Source organism: Odocoileus virginianus, chromosome 29 (genome assembly GCF_023699985.2).
Source record: "Odocoileus virginianus isolate 20LAN1187 ecotype Illinois chromosome 29, Ovbor_1.2, whole genome shotgun sequence".
NCBI lineage: Eukaryota > Metazoa > Chordata > Mammalia > Artiodactyla > Cervidae > Odocoileus > Odocoileus virginianus.
In genome coordinates, this window is record NC_069702.1 from 37,093,477 (window position 1) to 37,109,493 (window position 16,017).

General features: G+C 32.8%; 1 protein-coding gene across 33 annotated transcripts in view; it reads right to left on the reverse strand.

Annotated features, from left to right (window-relative positions):
- Positions 1–16,017, reverse strand: part of ADGRL3 (adhesion G protein-coupled receptor L3) — a 912,058-nt gene that overhangs the window by 13,697 nt on the left and 882,344 nt on the right. For 19 of the 33 annotated variants that reach the window (XM_070458356.1, XM_070458372.1, XM_070458357.1 and 16 more), the window contains one exon: positions 865–993. The exons of the other annotated variants lie outside the window; for them this stretch is intronic. In XM_070458356.1, coding sequence (XP_070314457.1) covers positions 865–993 — 129 coding nt within the window. The remainder of the gene's footprint in view (positions 1–864; positions 994–16,017) is intronic. 33 annotated transcript variants of the gene reach the window in all.

The following is a 16,017-nucleotide window of genomic DNA, read 5'->3' on the forward strand; positions in this document are numbered from 1 at the left end:
AAATTTTTATTTTACAAAACTTTTACTTGAGTGATTTTTTTTTCCCTGTGGTCGCTTTACTTATGAATATTTTAAATTTCTTGTGCCCCCAATATATTTTTATCTTAAAAAAAAGTAGTGTCACATACAAAGGCTTAGATTGTAAGTGCTTTTAAAGAGACTTATGCTTATCTGAGATACAATTTAAAGGTGGAGGATATACAGAGGAGCCATATCCAAAACCCTTGTTGTTAACACACAGCCACAGTAGAGAAAGCATTTCACGACCTTCCTGAGTTGGTGCATACAGGCAATATTAAGATAGGGCAGAACTTGATCTGTTACTTCTCAATTCTCTGTTCTTTCCTCCACAGCTTATTTCAGGGTTTTCCATGAAGTTGATCTAAGTGCTTTCATTAGTACTGATATTTGTGCCTAGAGTATGCTTCATGATAGAAGACAGTAAGATCACCTTCTTTATCTTATAGCATTAAGATTACTGAATCAAGTCTTCTTTATCTTACTTACCTTAGGCAAATAGCTCATTTCTCAAAATGAATACATAGGTATTTAGTATGGAAATCAATCAACAACAAGCAAAGTACTGACAAACCACAAAACATTTTATAACATTACAGAGAACAAACACATATTGGTGAATCAAGCATTTGTTTATCAGAAGGGAAAAATCCATTTCTTACTAAGGAAAACCTAAGGAAAATGGAAAATAAAAGCACCAAGAAGGGTGAAAGGTGAAAAGAGTCTGTGTGTCTGCTTCCAAAAGAAAGAAAAGGCAGGAGGAAGGAAAGAAAAATAGAATGTGGCCATAAAAGCTACATAAAATGGGACTTTCACTTGAAAAAATTAAGATGAACTCCAGCACACCTTGTGCGTTGTACATGCTGACAGAAGGGTTGTTACAGACCGCCGGTTCCCCCAGCAATGTATTATAGGGATTGTTAGTACCATGCGGACGAAGCAGAGCATTGCTTATAAGATGATTAGCCATGGCTCCTGGAGCAGCCCCATAGAAAGACAGAGAAAAAAAAAAAAAAGGTCAATCAGGCAAATGTGTTTGAAAAAAAGAAAGGAAACATTTAGAATGATAACAGTTGATATAGTCCTGATTACAGGCAGGCAGCTAGTCAGACTCAAAAATATATGCCACTAAAGCACACACGTTTCCAACAATGCACATATCTGAGTCAATGGGAAAGAAAGATGATTTATCATGTTAAGCCACATTTAGGGTGTTCTCTTTCCCAGAGTGTAAGCAAGAATATATTCCCATGCTTGCTAAAAATGAAAGATTTTTTAAAAAAGCAAAATATAATCTTCCATATAAACAAAACACAAAACACAAAAGCTGAAAGAAAGTTTAAAACACAGAAAGAAAAGCTAAAATTAAAACATTCATTCAATCACAGAAACCACTGGGTTGTTTTCAATGAAAATAATAAAACACAACATTTATGATAAAACACTCATTTGGAGAGCAGTTGTGGACACAACAGAAGATTCTGACATTACTTACAATTCTATGAAGAAGACTTATTCAAATTGAAATAAAATAAAATACAATCATAGTTGCTAGTTCACCATAGTAAGCATTAGGTGAACTTTCAAATCTGATAAAATGATCATAAGGATATTATTCTAAAATATTTTAAATAAACTATTAAGTTCATGGTATCAACCAATACATATAATTACATTTTCCATTTTCCAGCTGGTGGGTTTTGGCATAGCAAAGTAAGAAAGTTAAACTTTTTCATTTCTTTATGAATAGAAGCACTTAGTCTCTAACAAACTGTCAGCATGCATTACAACCTCCCACCTTTCATAGCAATTTAACCCAAAAGGCAAAAGCTTTAGAAGACAGTTTTATTAAACAGAATTAGGCCATCTACAAAAATCATAGATCTATATGTATTTATGTTAGATGATAAAGGAAAAATAACTGAAGAAAGAAAAATACAAACTGCATAAGGGTAGGTAGAAAACATTGTATATTAATTTAAATATATATATATTAGAAAATGTAAATGTAACATATAGAACAGGAGAAAATATTTGCAAGCAAATTTACAAATGTTGGCAGTCCGAAAAAGGACTAGTATCTGGGATATCTGGGACTTTGGAGAACTCCAAAAAGTCAACAGTAAAAAACAATCAACAACAAACAAAACCAAAAACAATTCAGTTAGAAAATGGACCAAAGATATAAACAGACGTGTCATGGCAAAGTGTATACAGGTGGCAAACAAGTTCATAATGAGAAAAGGAGAAAGAATGCTTAGGAAAATAACAGGTTAAAACCATAATGAGATATCACTATACACTTAAAAGTGGGGATGACATCAAATGTTGGCATGGATAAAGAGAAGTGGGATCACTCATACTTTGCTGATGGAAGCATACAGCAGTTCAGCTATTCTGAAAAGTAGTTTGGACTTTCTTATACAACTAAATGTACAATATTGTAAAGTAATAAGCCTCCAATTAAAATAAATAATGAAAAAAAAGACTAAATGTACAATTACCATAACACCCAGTTACTGTACTCTTGGACATTTATCCCAGAGAATTGGAAATTCATGCTGGCACAAAAACCTACAGATTCATGGCAGCTTTATTTGTAATAGTCCACAATGGGAAAGCGTCTAGATGTCCTTCATCTGGTGAGTGGTTAAACAATCTGTGGCACATCCATACTATGGAATACTACTTAGAAATAAAACTGAACAGCTATGAATACACATAATGACCTGGATGAATTGCTAGATGAATTGCTCTTATACTGCATAAAAGAGACAATTCCAAAGATTTACACTGAATGATCCCATAAATATGTATATAATAATCTAGAAATGACAAAATTATAGAAATGCAGAACAGATTAGTGGCTTCTAGGGTTGAAAAATGCAAATGGGAAGGAGGTGGGCATGGTCATAAACGGGCCACATGAGGCATCCTTGATGGAATGACCCTGTATCTTGACTATGGTGGTGGATAAACAAACCTCCTCATGGGGTTGCAAAGAGTTGGACACAACTGAACAACTTTCACTCACTCACTCACTCATTCTTGTAAGAATTATAGGGAACTAAAACACACACACACACACACACAAATACAATTAAATACAAGTAGAACTGAAGAAATCTGAGCAAAACTGGTGGGACATTTCAATGTCAATATGCTGGCTGTGACTGTAGTATACTTTTATAAGATATTATTGAGGGAAACTGGGAAAAAGGTATATGATCTCTGTAGTATTTCATTACAACTGCAAGTGAATCTATGACTGTCTCAAAATAAAAGGCAATCTATACTGAATGCATAAAATAGGAACATTCAGTTGCTCATAGAAATGTTAAAAAAGTGAAAAGGGAAAACTCCGCCACGGCAGTTTTAATTTTTTTTTAAATCAGACTGTTATATGGTAAATTGCCAGTCAAATAAATATTTTAACCTCAAAATTGGGAAAGTGAACTCTTGATTTAAAGGACAATAAAGCTTGTCTTGAGTTTTCCTGGTGACTCAGACAGTAAAGAATCCACCTGCAATGTGGGAGACCTGGGTTCGATCTCTGAGTTGGGAAGATACCCTGCGAAGGGCTGCCCACTCCAGTATTCTGGCTTGGAGAATTTCATGGCCAGACAAAGCTTGTCTAATCTGTAGAGCTGAAAGGTTTCAGTTGTATCAGGAAATAAGCCATATGTTTACATCCTACACATTCTGCAAAGAACTAGCACACAAATTTTCACTTACTATATGCTTGATGAATATTTGTTAAAATTGTATTTCATATACATTTAAATGTCTTTACACACTGAGATGACAGATTGTCAGCTTATTACAAAATGGGTACATCAGGATATTATTTTCCATTGATGAATTACATACATGGTATATTAGTAAGGAAAGCTAAAATGAGTTGGCTATAGTGGTCTTTCAGATAAGAAACTGAATACTGTTCATCTTCAACATGGATATTGCTGATGTTACACAAATTTAAGATAAAATGAGACACGGTTTGATTTGCCCAACATTTTTATAAAACAAACTACCTGTAAATTGTATCTATGTAATACTTATTATCACAGCCTTTTCTCAAATAAAAAAAGTTAGTCTTCTAATACAAGTAATTGTTTTCTAAAGTTACTATAAGTGAAAATTTAAATAAAAAATGAAAGGTGTAAGAACTTAAAATGAACTAGAGTAAAACTTAAAAAGTATGAAATTATTCAAACTCTTTATATTTTCTCATAGATCAAATAAGGGTAAGATCTTTATCTCTGGGACTTACATGTGCATTTCTATATATTTCCCTTCATTCCTACACATTATTGAAAGTAATAGGAAAACAAACAGTAGGCTCGGAAGATGGCTTGTCACTTTTTTCCTTACTTCACATAGCTTATAAAAGAAAATATCCCTTTTTTTCCTATGCCGATGTAAAAGATGATCTGCTTAAAAGTTATCATCAGAAGAAAACTAATTATGTATGGTAATGAATGTGAACTAGATTCATCGTGGGGACCATTTCATAATATATACAAGAAGTTAATTATGTCATACACTGAAAACTAATATGTCAATTCACCTGAGCTTAAAAACTAATACATAATACAAGAATATAATTAAAAATAGATGACCTATAGAACAAGCAAACAATTAAGTTGGGAAGAATCAAGCATAGGCAAGAAGCAGGTGACTCAAATTTTGGTTTCTGTTTAGAATTTGGTTTTCAAAAAAGCTAATAATAAGAGAACAAAAAGTGGAGTTCCAAAATGGGATTCTAATGAAACTACCAAACTTTGTACAGATAAATCCATCTGGTTCTATCTTTCCTAGCATAAAGTTCCTGTTCTGCTTTTCTTAGGGGTTTCCTAATCTTTAAAAGTATTTTCAATTTAAAGCACTTTTATCAGTGAAATCTACTAATGTAGGAAGACTGAATTTTAAAGTTTTCTTATTTATCATGAATTCCTGCTAAATTAGAAAAGGCCAGCAACAATAGCAGCAATGGATTGGCATACAGCTCTATTATGGTACAGTGTTGCTGAAATGGTACACTATCCATTTCTTTTCTTTTTTTTTTTCCATTTATTTTTATTAGTTGGAGGCTAACTACTTTACAGCATTGCAGTGGTTTTTGTCATACATTGAATTAGCCATGGATTTACATGTATTCCTCATCCCGGTCCCCCCTCCCACCTCCCTCTCCACCCCATCCCTCTGGGTCTTCCCAGTGCACGAAATGGTACACTATCCATTTCTACTGCAAGAGTTTGGTAGGCTGTTTCAAGTCTGAGGGCAAGGAAGAATCAGCTACTATTCTACAGTCCTAATGAGTGACATTATTGGAGATCCAACTGCTGTTGAATCTAAAACCAGATAAACACTTAAAAAAAATTTAAACTTAAAACTAAAATCAGCTTTCTTTTTATCATTGGTGTTAAGGAACTTTCTTCCTGATAGAAAAAGAATCACTATTTAAATTAAGTTGGCTTTTATACTATCACTCATTTTTCTGCCTCATGCACCATTTAAAGCTAATATAATTAGTGTCACTGAAACTGACCGTAGTCCTGAAACCGAAGAGCTATAAGAATGGGCTCAGGTACAGGAACTACAGAGCAGGATGTGCAGTTTGGTGATCAATGTCTTGCAAAGGCTATAAGGCTATGGATAAGCTCTATGAGCTTGCTAGTTTGAAATTTTGAGGGAAATATCTGAATAATTCAACAATTATACTTCATTTGATTCACGTTGTGTAAGAAGTTCATACCTTTTCATGGACACTCATAGCTGTTGTAATCTCAAGAGGCCATGTTTCCTGTTGGCGTGCCAAACAGGGCAATTTTCCTAGAAAGTGATGCCTATTTTATGGGCTTCCCTGGTGGCTCTGTGCTAACAAATCTGCCCGCAATGAGGCAAGACCTAGGTTCAATCCCTGGGTTGGGAAGATCCCCTGGAGAAGCAAATGGCAACCCACTTCAGTATTCTTGCCTGGAGAATCCCATGGACAGAGAAGTCTGGAGGGCTACAGTCCATGGGGTCACAAAGAATCAGACATGACTGAATGACTAACACTTTCACATTGTATTTCATTTGTCTTTTCCCCCAGGTCTGTTCTGTTTGCTTCTGGCTGCTTCTCCAATTTAATTGGGTCACTTTGAATTCTGATACTGTTTTCCAAGGTTCTGTCTATCCTGTCTTTCCCCTTTCTCTCCAAGTAACTTCTGATTTGTAAACTTCCCTTCTAATAACTGTGAAATTGCTGAAGACTTCCAAGAAGATCAGTGTTTACAGATGATCTGTCACTATTTTGCCACTAAAAACTTAAGCCTACTGGTTAGTCAGTTTGAAGATAGAAATAAATTGATGTTGGGAGGTGGAGAGGAAGATAGTTATAACACTATGTATGGGAAAAGCCTGTTCATGTGCTAATTTCACTGTAATGGAAACCCCAGAAAACAGAGAATACATAGGGCTTTTTTCACTGCTCTGTATCTCATGTCTAGGATAGTTCTTAAGAGCTTAGTAAATATTTCCTTAATTAAAGAAAAAATTTATGTGAAATCCATGACATTGTGAAAATATGAAAACTAAAACAAAATAATTTTTTTTCAAGTAGTTTTATACTTGGAGTAAATTTTTTAAGAGTGTCATTTGTATAATTCCTACTGTGATTTCAGTTCAGTTCAGTCACTCAGTCGTGTCCGACTATTTGTGACCCCATGAATCGCAGCATGCCAGGCCTCCTGTCCATCACCAACTCCCAGAGTTTTTCCAAACTCATGTCCATTGAGTTGGTGATGCCATCCAACCATCTCATCCTCTGTCATCCCCTTCTCCTCTTGCTCTCATCTTTCTCAACATCAGGGTCTTTTCAAGAGAGTCAGCTCTTCGCATGAGGTGGCCAAAGTGCTGGAGTTTCAGCTTCAACATCAGTCCTTCCAATGAACAACCAGGACTGATCTCCTTTAGGATGGACTGGTTGGATCTCCTTGCGGCCCAAGAGACTCTTAAGAGTCTTCTCCAACACCATTGTTCAAAAGCATCAGTTCTTCAGCGCTCAGCTTTCTTTATAGTCCAACTCTCATATCCATACATGACTATTGGAAAAACCATAGCCTTGACTAGATGGACCTTTGTTGACAAAGTAATGTCTCTGCTTTTTAATATGCTGTCTAGGTTGTTCATAACTTTCCTTCCAAGGAGTAAGTGTCTTTTAATTTCATGTCTGCAATCACCATCTGCAGTGATTTTGGAGCCCAAAAAAAGAAAATCTGTCACTGTTTACACTGTTTCTCCATCTATTTCCCCATCTACTGTGATTTATTCCCTTCTAATACTACACTGATGACCATAATACTGAAACTATTAAAGCAAAGATAAATATTCATATAATTATTTGGAAATGGTAAACACTACCTGAATATTGACTGCAGATAATAATGGGGGGGGGGGGGGAGGACAGCACAGTCTGCCATGAAATACTGAAACTATTAAAGCAGACAATATTCATATATTTATTTGTAAATGGTAAATGCTACCTGAATATTAACTGCAGATAATAATTAGAGAGGAAAGAAATAGCACATACTACTATGATGCAAAAAGCTTAAATAGGGTAAAACAGTTCAAGGCGGCTATGTAAAAATATCTGTTCTTTAATTCTTTGACTCATTACATCCTGACTACAGTCTAGTCAAACTTGATTATTTGCTATCAGAAACAAGGACTAGCTCTTTAATAAAACCATAGGAAAGGAATTAGTATTGAATTTCAACATACGCGACTCATTAACAAGGCTGTCAACAAAGGACTAAGAACAAAATCTTTATTTTTGGCAAAAGCGTGATAGAAAACAAAGTAGGATTTTCATATTCCACACTGAAAACTTAGAGGGTTTTCTGACAGTTTTTTGTCAGACCCTGTGCTACTGAAAAAGACTAAGTGTAAAATCAAAGGTAGTCATTTTACAAAGAGGTTTTTTTAAAAAATTATATCTGAATATTGAGGTTGATATAAAAGTTTTTGAATGAGTAAAATTTGAATGGAACAATGACTATATTCTTTTCAAGTGTGTAGTCTTTTACCACAAACCTGCTACATATCTTTCCTTAGGAAACTAAAATATGTGTTCTGACACTGGGAGGCCCTGATGACAGCATTGCCTAGCCAGTTCAATGTGATACCTGTAATTGAGGACTGAAAATCTAAGGCAGATTCTCCTGCTTTGAAATTGTGAAGGGAAGAACAGATCTGAAACAAGATCACAGTTGGACCTCACTTGAATCTATATTATATGATTCTGAAACATAATTCAAACAATGTTTCTTCTTGACAGCAGGCTAACAAAAGTATACTGAAAAGTTCTTAAAATAACTTGAACTATCACTCTCCTTTGCCCCTCACACTTCATTAAAAAAAAAAAAAAAATCCACTTACATTCACACTGATCACATTAAATGGGCAAAATTGTATAATTTAAGACCATGGTGATCCAATGAACCAATTGAATACAACCATTCTCTAATAGTTACATATCAATATATCTCAATTTAAAAATTCTTATGTATAAATATATATATAAGCATATATATTTATATATAAATATATTATATATGTATAAATATGTATAAATACAGCATAGTAAATGTTCTGTTTGGTTTCTTTCAATAAAATAGCTTTACCCAGATGGTTCCTCTGAATACAACTATTCTCTAATAGTCACATATCAATATATCTCAATTTAAAAATTCTTATGTATAAATATATATATAACCATATATATTTATATATAAATATATTATATATGTATAAATATGTATAAATACAGCATAGTAAATGTTCTGTTTGGTTTCTTTCAATAAAATAGCTTTACCCAGATGGTTCCTCCCTCCTTAATATACCTCATCCTCCATTCAGTACCCTCATGGTTCTCTTTCCTTTGGTTTGGCATAGTTTTGTTTTGTCTTGTAGGAGGTCATTTTCATTATATATATTGACCAATGCATACAAGGCAGAGTTTTACACAAAGCAGAGTTATGCCCGAGTGATGTCTTTGTGCTTTTGTCTTCAGAGAGTAATACTGGCCCACAGCAGAGACTTCATTTTGTATAAGTGAAAACAGTTTCACCAATAATGTATGTTCTATAGAAATTTAGAATACTAACTTCAGTGTAAAGCAAGGACTCTTTGACCAGGAAACGGTCTCTACAAAGTTGTGAAACCCTTAAAACTGCATGTAAAATGCTTTAGGTGTATGTTTGTGTACTCAACTGTGCTCATACAAGAATGCGAGTGCTGTGGCTTTTATTTCATTTTTAAGTATTTAAGAAAAGTGGTAAACAGGAAAAAAGGCCTGCATTTTTCTTTAGCAAGGGACCTATAAAATAAACAAGAAATCTGGAAGAAATGATTCAGAAATACTCAAAGTATACCTTACATATGTAAGTATCACCTAATCAATTGCAATGTAACAATGGAAAAAGGTTATAACCAAGAATTTACAATGCAATGAGATTTTAACATTATCTAAATCTACCATCATCACACAATATGTAAAGAAACACGGGTGCAGAGACATTCATAATTTATTCAAGGTCACACATGACTCTGGTCAGTATTAGTAGCTATCAGTTCAGTCGCTCACTTGTGTCCGACTCTTTGCGACCCCATAACTCGCAGCACGCCAGGCCTCCCTGTCCATCACCAACTCCAGGAGTTTACCCAAACTCATGTCCATAGAGTCGGTGATGCCATCTAACCATCTCATCCTCTGTCATCCCCTTCTCCTCCTGCCTTCAATCTTTCCCAACATCAGGGTCTTTTCAAATGAGTCAGCTCTTGGCATCAGGTGGCCAAAATTACTCTGGTAGTTTTTCTTAAATATATTTAAGTCAATGACTTTCAAACATATTTTAGCATCTTCTCCAAAAATTTGTTTCAACAAAATTTTATTAGGAACCTTATAGTAGTGTATTACTTTTTCATCAAATGCTTTTCTGTAAATTCAATTAGTTTATTTTTCATATTCATATATTAATTTATATAACAAAAATAAAAGTAGATAAAAGAGACTTCTAGAACTATGGAGAACTGATTCAATAGGCAGTTTCTCTTTGAAATATTTTGTTTCCTACTTCTCTGCTTTTTTGTGTAACAAAACAATATCAGCACACAAATGCAATCTACAGAAAGACAGTGAGAGCAATGATTAATTCAATTTTAAAGGGCTACTTTATAAAACAGAGACAGCCATATTAAGATCAAGATTTTTATAATGATAAAAGTAACATAATCTGCATGGTATCCTTAAAAGTGATATGAATTTTAAAGCCATAGAAACCATACTTTATATTTTTTCACTGTTTTTATTCAAACAATTAATTAAATTACAAACTGCCAAAGAAGAGATGTTTTATTGAAACTCAAAAGCTCGTTCATCATTTTTTCCCAAAGTCATAAATTGAAGAGCTGACATCTTGATTTATCACACTATGCACTTTTAATAGCCAACAAGTTTGCTATTAAATTTTAATCAAACTGCCTATTAAATTTCTTTCAAATGGTTGAGAGATACTTCAGTTTCTTTTAATAGCTAATTCATTCACTGGGAATCTATTAATATGGATTTCAATGACATGTTTTCTCCAGAGTAAAGACTGGATTATTGTTAGTTCAGTATAAAATGGAATATTCTGAATGTAGAGGTGTTGCCTCTATTTTAATATGTAAATTCAGAGCTTTAGAGTCAAGAGGCCTAGATTTTACCTATCTCTTCTCCCTTATTTTGTGCTAATTGGCTTTATACATGTCTTCTTGTCAAGATACATGAGTTTTTCTACAATAAATACTTAGAAGTAAAATTACTGGGTCATATGTTGCCCACATTTTCATTTTTTTCAAATACGTGTGTATCAATTCACACTTTCACAAGTAGTACATATTTCTTAAATTTTTTCCAGGATTTAGTATTGTCTGGTTGACATTTTGCCAATTTGATTGAGCATGAAATATATCATACTACCCTTATACTTCGCATTTTCTGAATACTAGAGAGATGGAGTAATTTTTCATATATTTATTGATTGTAAGTGTTCTTTATTCTGAAAATTGCCCATTCATATCTTTTGCCCACATACACATTAGATTGTTGAATTTTATATATTAATTTGAAGACATTCATTACAATGTAGGCAGTAATATTTTGTTGTTACATGTACTATTTACATCTCCTTCCAGTAGCTCACTTTTTTTGAGTACTGCTTAAATTTGAGATGAGAATCTTATCTTTTCCTTATAGTTTATGTTTGTTATTTTATTTTTAAGAACTCCTTTAACCTAAAATCTAAAATACATTTTATTCTAAAAGCTTTAAAGTATTATATATATATATATAATTTCTTTTTTTTGCTCTGCAATGCAACACAACCTGGTTGTACTTGATTGAAGAAACTTATGCCGTTAGATAGTCATTGTTATTTTTTACATAATTAGTTGAAAGAAAGCTTCTTAGAGATCTTATGTTTTCTGACTACTCAAGTCAATGGTGGCAGGGCTGGAAATCAGAATTCTTGGTGAGTCTTTGCTTCACAAAATAGGAGGTGGATGGTCTGCAAGTAGAAATGATGAACCTATACTACTCAGTCATTCATCTCTAAAACTCATCTTTTGTGGTCAGAGCCATATCTTTCTGTACGCTTTTAACTTGGACATTTTGAATATATTGGCATAGTACTCAAAACAAAGAATACTGAGCCCAAATATAATAAGCTAAAAGTGCTTAACCACAGGTAAAATAGCAGTAAATCACATTTCCTTTTAGTAAGAATGTAGTGTATATAATGTGGTATGTGTTTATTCCCACAGTTATATTCATTTGTAAATCACAAACTGCTTGTGATTTTTCGCTGAATAAAACAAATTTCAGAACAAAGGAAAATATAATAATTAAACAACCTAAAATAACAATTTGCAGAAAATATTACTTTTCATATAATTGTTTGCCCTATACTGGCATACTTATAGTGTGCAAATTATCAAAACTCACATGCAGAAAGTGTGTGAAAGTTAGTGGTAGTTGCTCAGTCATATCCAACTCTTTGAGACCCCATGAACTGTAGTCTGCCAGGCTCCTCTGTCCATGGAATTCTCCAGGCAAGAATACTGAAGTGGGCTGCTATTCCCTTCTCCAGGGAATCTTCCCAACTCAGGATCAAACCCGGGTTTCCCGTATTGCAGGCAGATTTTTTACTGTCTGAGCCACAAGGGGAAGCCTATACCAGCTAAAGTTTGTATTTTAAATTTGGAAACATTATTTAAAAAGTATATAGAGAAAAGTAGATATGAATTAAAACAAGGTGTCTATGAATACAGAGATTCTTGATAATGTTTTTCAGAGAAAACTTATTTTGTCATATAATCATAATCAGCTCAATGCTGTTTTGTTTAGACTGAGGCTATTTCAGGAAACATATTGTTTCTATTTTCCTACATCAAGACTAATTCTCTTCCTTCAATCTGTAATATCATCTTAAACCTATCTTAGTTCTCCAATGATTTTCTGGTGTTGTAAATTACTCTAGGAATGTGATGGGTAACTTGTTTTAGTTTTTGAAGAACCCACATCCTTTATAATAATAAGTTATGAGGAAAGCCTATTACGAAAATCAAAGGAGTGCCTATCACGTAAATACTTACTTTTAAATGGCAGGTTGTATATAAGGTTGAACTATATAAAATGAAAGACTCAGTGTGCAATAAACAGGGTCTATTTTACTTGGATACTACAAAATTATTGGCAATGACAATTTAAGTATTTTTTTTCTAATAAGACTTTATTTATGATAAAAATACATTCCATTTCCACATTTTAATTTTTCATGTAAATGAACTAGCTTCAATTCACTTTCAGAATAGCAGATATAAGTTAATATAATCTATTTCTTAGGAAAAAATCTGAACAAGTGATGATTCAATTAACTTTGGATATTGATATTATATATTGCATTTATACTATCACAACTTTTATGCTTGTAATATAGTAGGAGCATTTTTCCAGATAAGAGGTACAGTCTAGTTTTGTTTGTTTTTAGATTTTGAATTAGAAGATGTTTCATAGATTTTTTAAAACTGAAATTAACACATAAAGCTAGTAAGTTTAACTTACAACATTATCACTACCTAATTGAAGTCAACTCAAATAAATTTGCAACTTTTTTCTTGGTATTATTATACTGCCCTCTGAGAGGACACAGTTTCAAGGAACATCAAATTCATGAATACAGAGATTTGGAAAAGTTATATCTTTGGTTCTGTTAACTAAATTATTAAAGGCAGAAGCTATTTACCAGATTTTTTTTAACACAATCTTTGCTCTAATCAAAATATTCATCCTTTTACTGAAACATAAGAAATTAAAAATAAGAGAGAAAAGGATTCTACTAATAAAATTTCTTGATATTTTTTGTATTTGAGAACTTCCAGGAAAAAAGAATGATCATAAAATTATTGCAACCTAAGTCCTGCAGTTATATTTGAATATATATAAACAGTTATGTTTAGTAATTTTGCACATTCAATATCAAATCATTTTGTAAAAAAATGTTATTGTCAATCCATCCCCCCATTTATGCACAATATCTTACAGTTCCTCTTTCCCTAAGTGAGTAGGATGAATGAATCCACACTAAAGAACTGTGTTTAGAATAAAATAAAGTGAAAGGAAATGAATATTGCATCAAGGCAATTAAGAAATAAAGATGTGAATAATTGTGCTTTAAGAACAACTTATTTCCATACAAGGTAATAAAAATCATTCTGAAATGCATTCTTGGAAAATATCCTAATTCTAATCCTCAGTAAGCTTCCTGAAAGTTGTCATCAGAGGAAAATAATGAAAATTTTTATTGCTCTAAGTAGGGCTCTATGGTCAGAAAGATCTTGTTTGGAATTTAGATTTTGTACTTTATTAGCCACATGATTTTGGACAAGTTACCAAGAAATCCAAGTTATTTATGGGTATAAAGATAATGGATAATAAATAATGAACAGTGTACAATAAGAAAATGACAGTTACACACAATAATGGAGAAATCTCAACTTTATGAAGGCTAAAGAGGAGCATATTGTGTTCTAGCAGAGAAAAGAACACCAGTAATTTCTGAAGATAAGTTGGAGTATTCATATTTAGTTCTCAAAAAAGATATTGGTCTCTTAAAAAAATAATATTACATCCTCAGCAACTTACACAAAACAGTAGTACTTTAAAACTAATTGGAAATGTTCTATAACACCATATTTAGAAGTTATCAAGGTATCTCACTGTGGCTTGTTTGGTTTATAACAAAGCGGTAAGAGATACTGCTAACTATAAATTAAATATAATGGGAGAAAGATCATATTCTATAAAAATAAGAAATCGACACTACATAAATAACCCTCTTTGTGAAGAGATCTTTAAAAGTTATAGTAATAATAACAAAAGTACTAACATCATTTTTACTATTGTATTGTTGGCTGCAACAGCCTGGATGATTTCAAGGATTTCAAGGATTCCTAACAAAGGGACAAAGTTAAGAGCAAAACATAAGTAGGACTCACTGGGCAAGCATTTTAAAGGTTTTTCTTTTTCAGTTCCTGCTAACAATTTATAGCAAGAACATATGCCCCAGACTAACTAGAGATCAATATTTAATATATCTCATATTGCAATGGAAAGTTCATTCTGAAAATTACTTGGTCTTCCTTGAGGAATCAAGGAATCAGGTTATTAGTAGCATTGTTACATTATCTATTTGATGCAATATTTCACTTTTAAAATCTGTATGCAATTTGCTTTTGTGTATTGAACTGATTTCCCTAAAACAGGAGATCCTCTTATTTTATCATATACTTTAGGAATACTGAAGACACATAGAAAGGGAAGAAACTCAGAAATCACTGTTGCCTCATTAACAATCACAAATATAAAAGTACAAAATACTAGATATAAATAAAATGGTGAATCTCAAATAAAAAATGTGTCCATGCATAGGATACTTACTGCATTTGCACTTATGTCATCGTAATACTTATTCATAACAAAGTAATTTGTTATATAGCCCAGTGTGATCTGTTAGCTATGCAAGTTCTCTTAGGCATATGATTAACGATGTCTACAAATTTCACAAATAGATATCAGATTATATTTGAATCTGGTTAATATTTACAGCCAATGATTTTATAATCCTTCAAAACAGCAAGGCTTTGGGGGTAATAAGACCTATCATATGCATATAAGCCAAATTATACTTACTGACATTAATAAGGAAAAGTGAATGAGTTTGAGTATTCACTCTAGTAGTTTTAATATATATAAATCATTAATTACAGTGAAAGACCACTTATATCTTTTCATTTACATTTTTCTTTAAAAACTAAAAAATAAAATGTGTTTAGTAGCCTAGATATTAAGGAGACAGCCAGTGATTTCTTGTGAAGTTTCATCTGTTCCAGTGACCAACCTCCTGGGAAAGACAATATAGGTTCTGAGAAGACATGAATTTAAAAAGGGAACAAGTCATATTCCTACTCTGCTATGTATATGGTTATCTAGAGGACCTGTCTACATTGAGCTAGTGTCTCTAAGCCTCTGAAGCACAGGAGGGCTTGGAGGAAAGAGAAGGTTGTGCTTGCTTATTCCATCTAAGGTAGGGAGAAAAAATATTTTACTTTTACTTCCTCAATGCTAAAATATATATACAAGTCAAAAATAGCACAATTTATGCAGGTGTAATTTGCATTTAATTTCTAATTCAAAAGAGACAATTCAGTTTTATTAGTTTATTTCCTTTGGTTACTGTCAAGGGGAACACCATATTAGGTAAATTATTTCTTTTACTTGACATTCAGGTAATTACCTCATTCCTCCTACCTATTACTAGAAACTACAAAGTGAAAGAAACCTTTGCAATGAATGATGAATTTTAATATCTGATTACTTGAGAGCATTGGCAAAAATCAGTTTTCATTTGT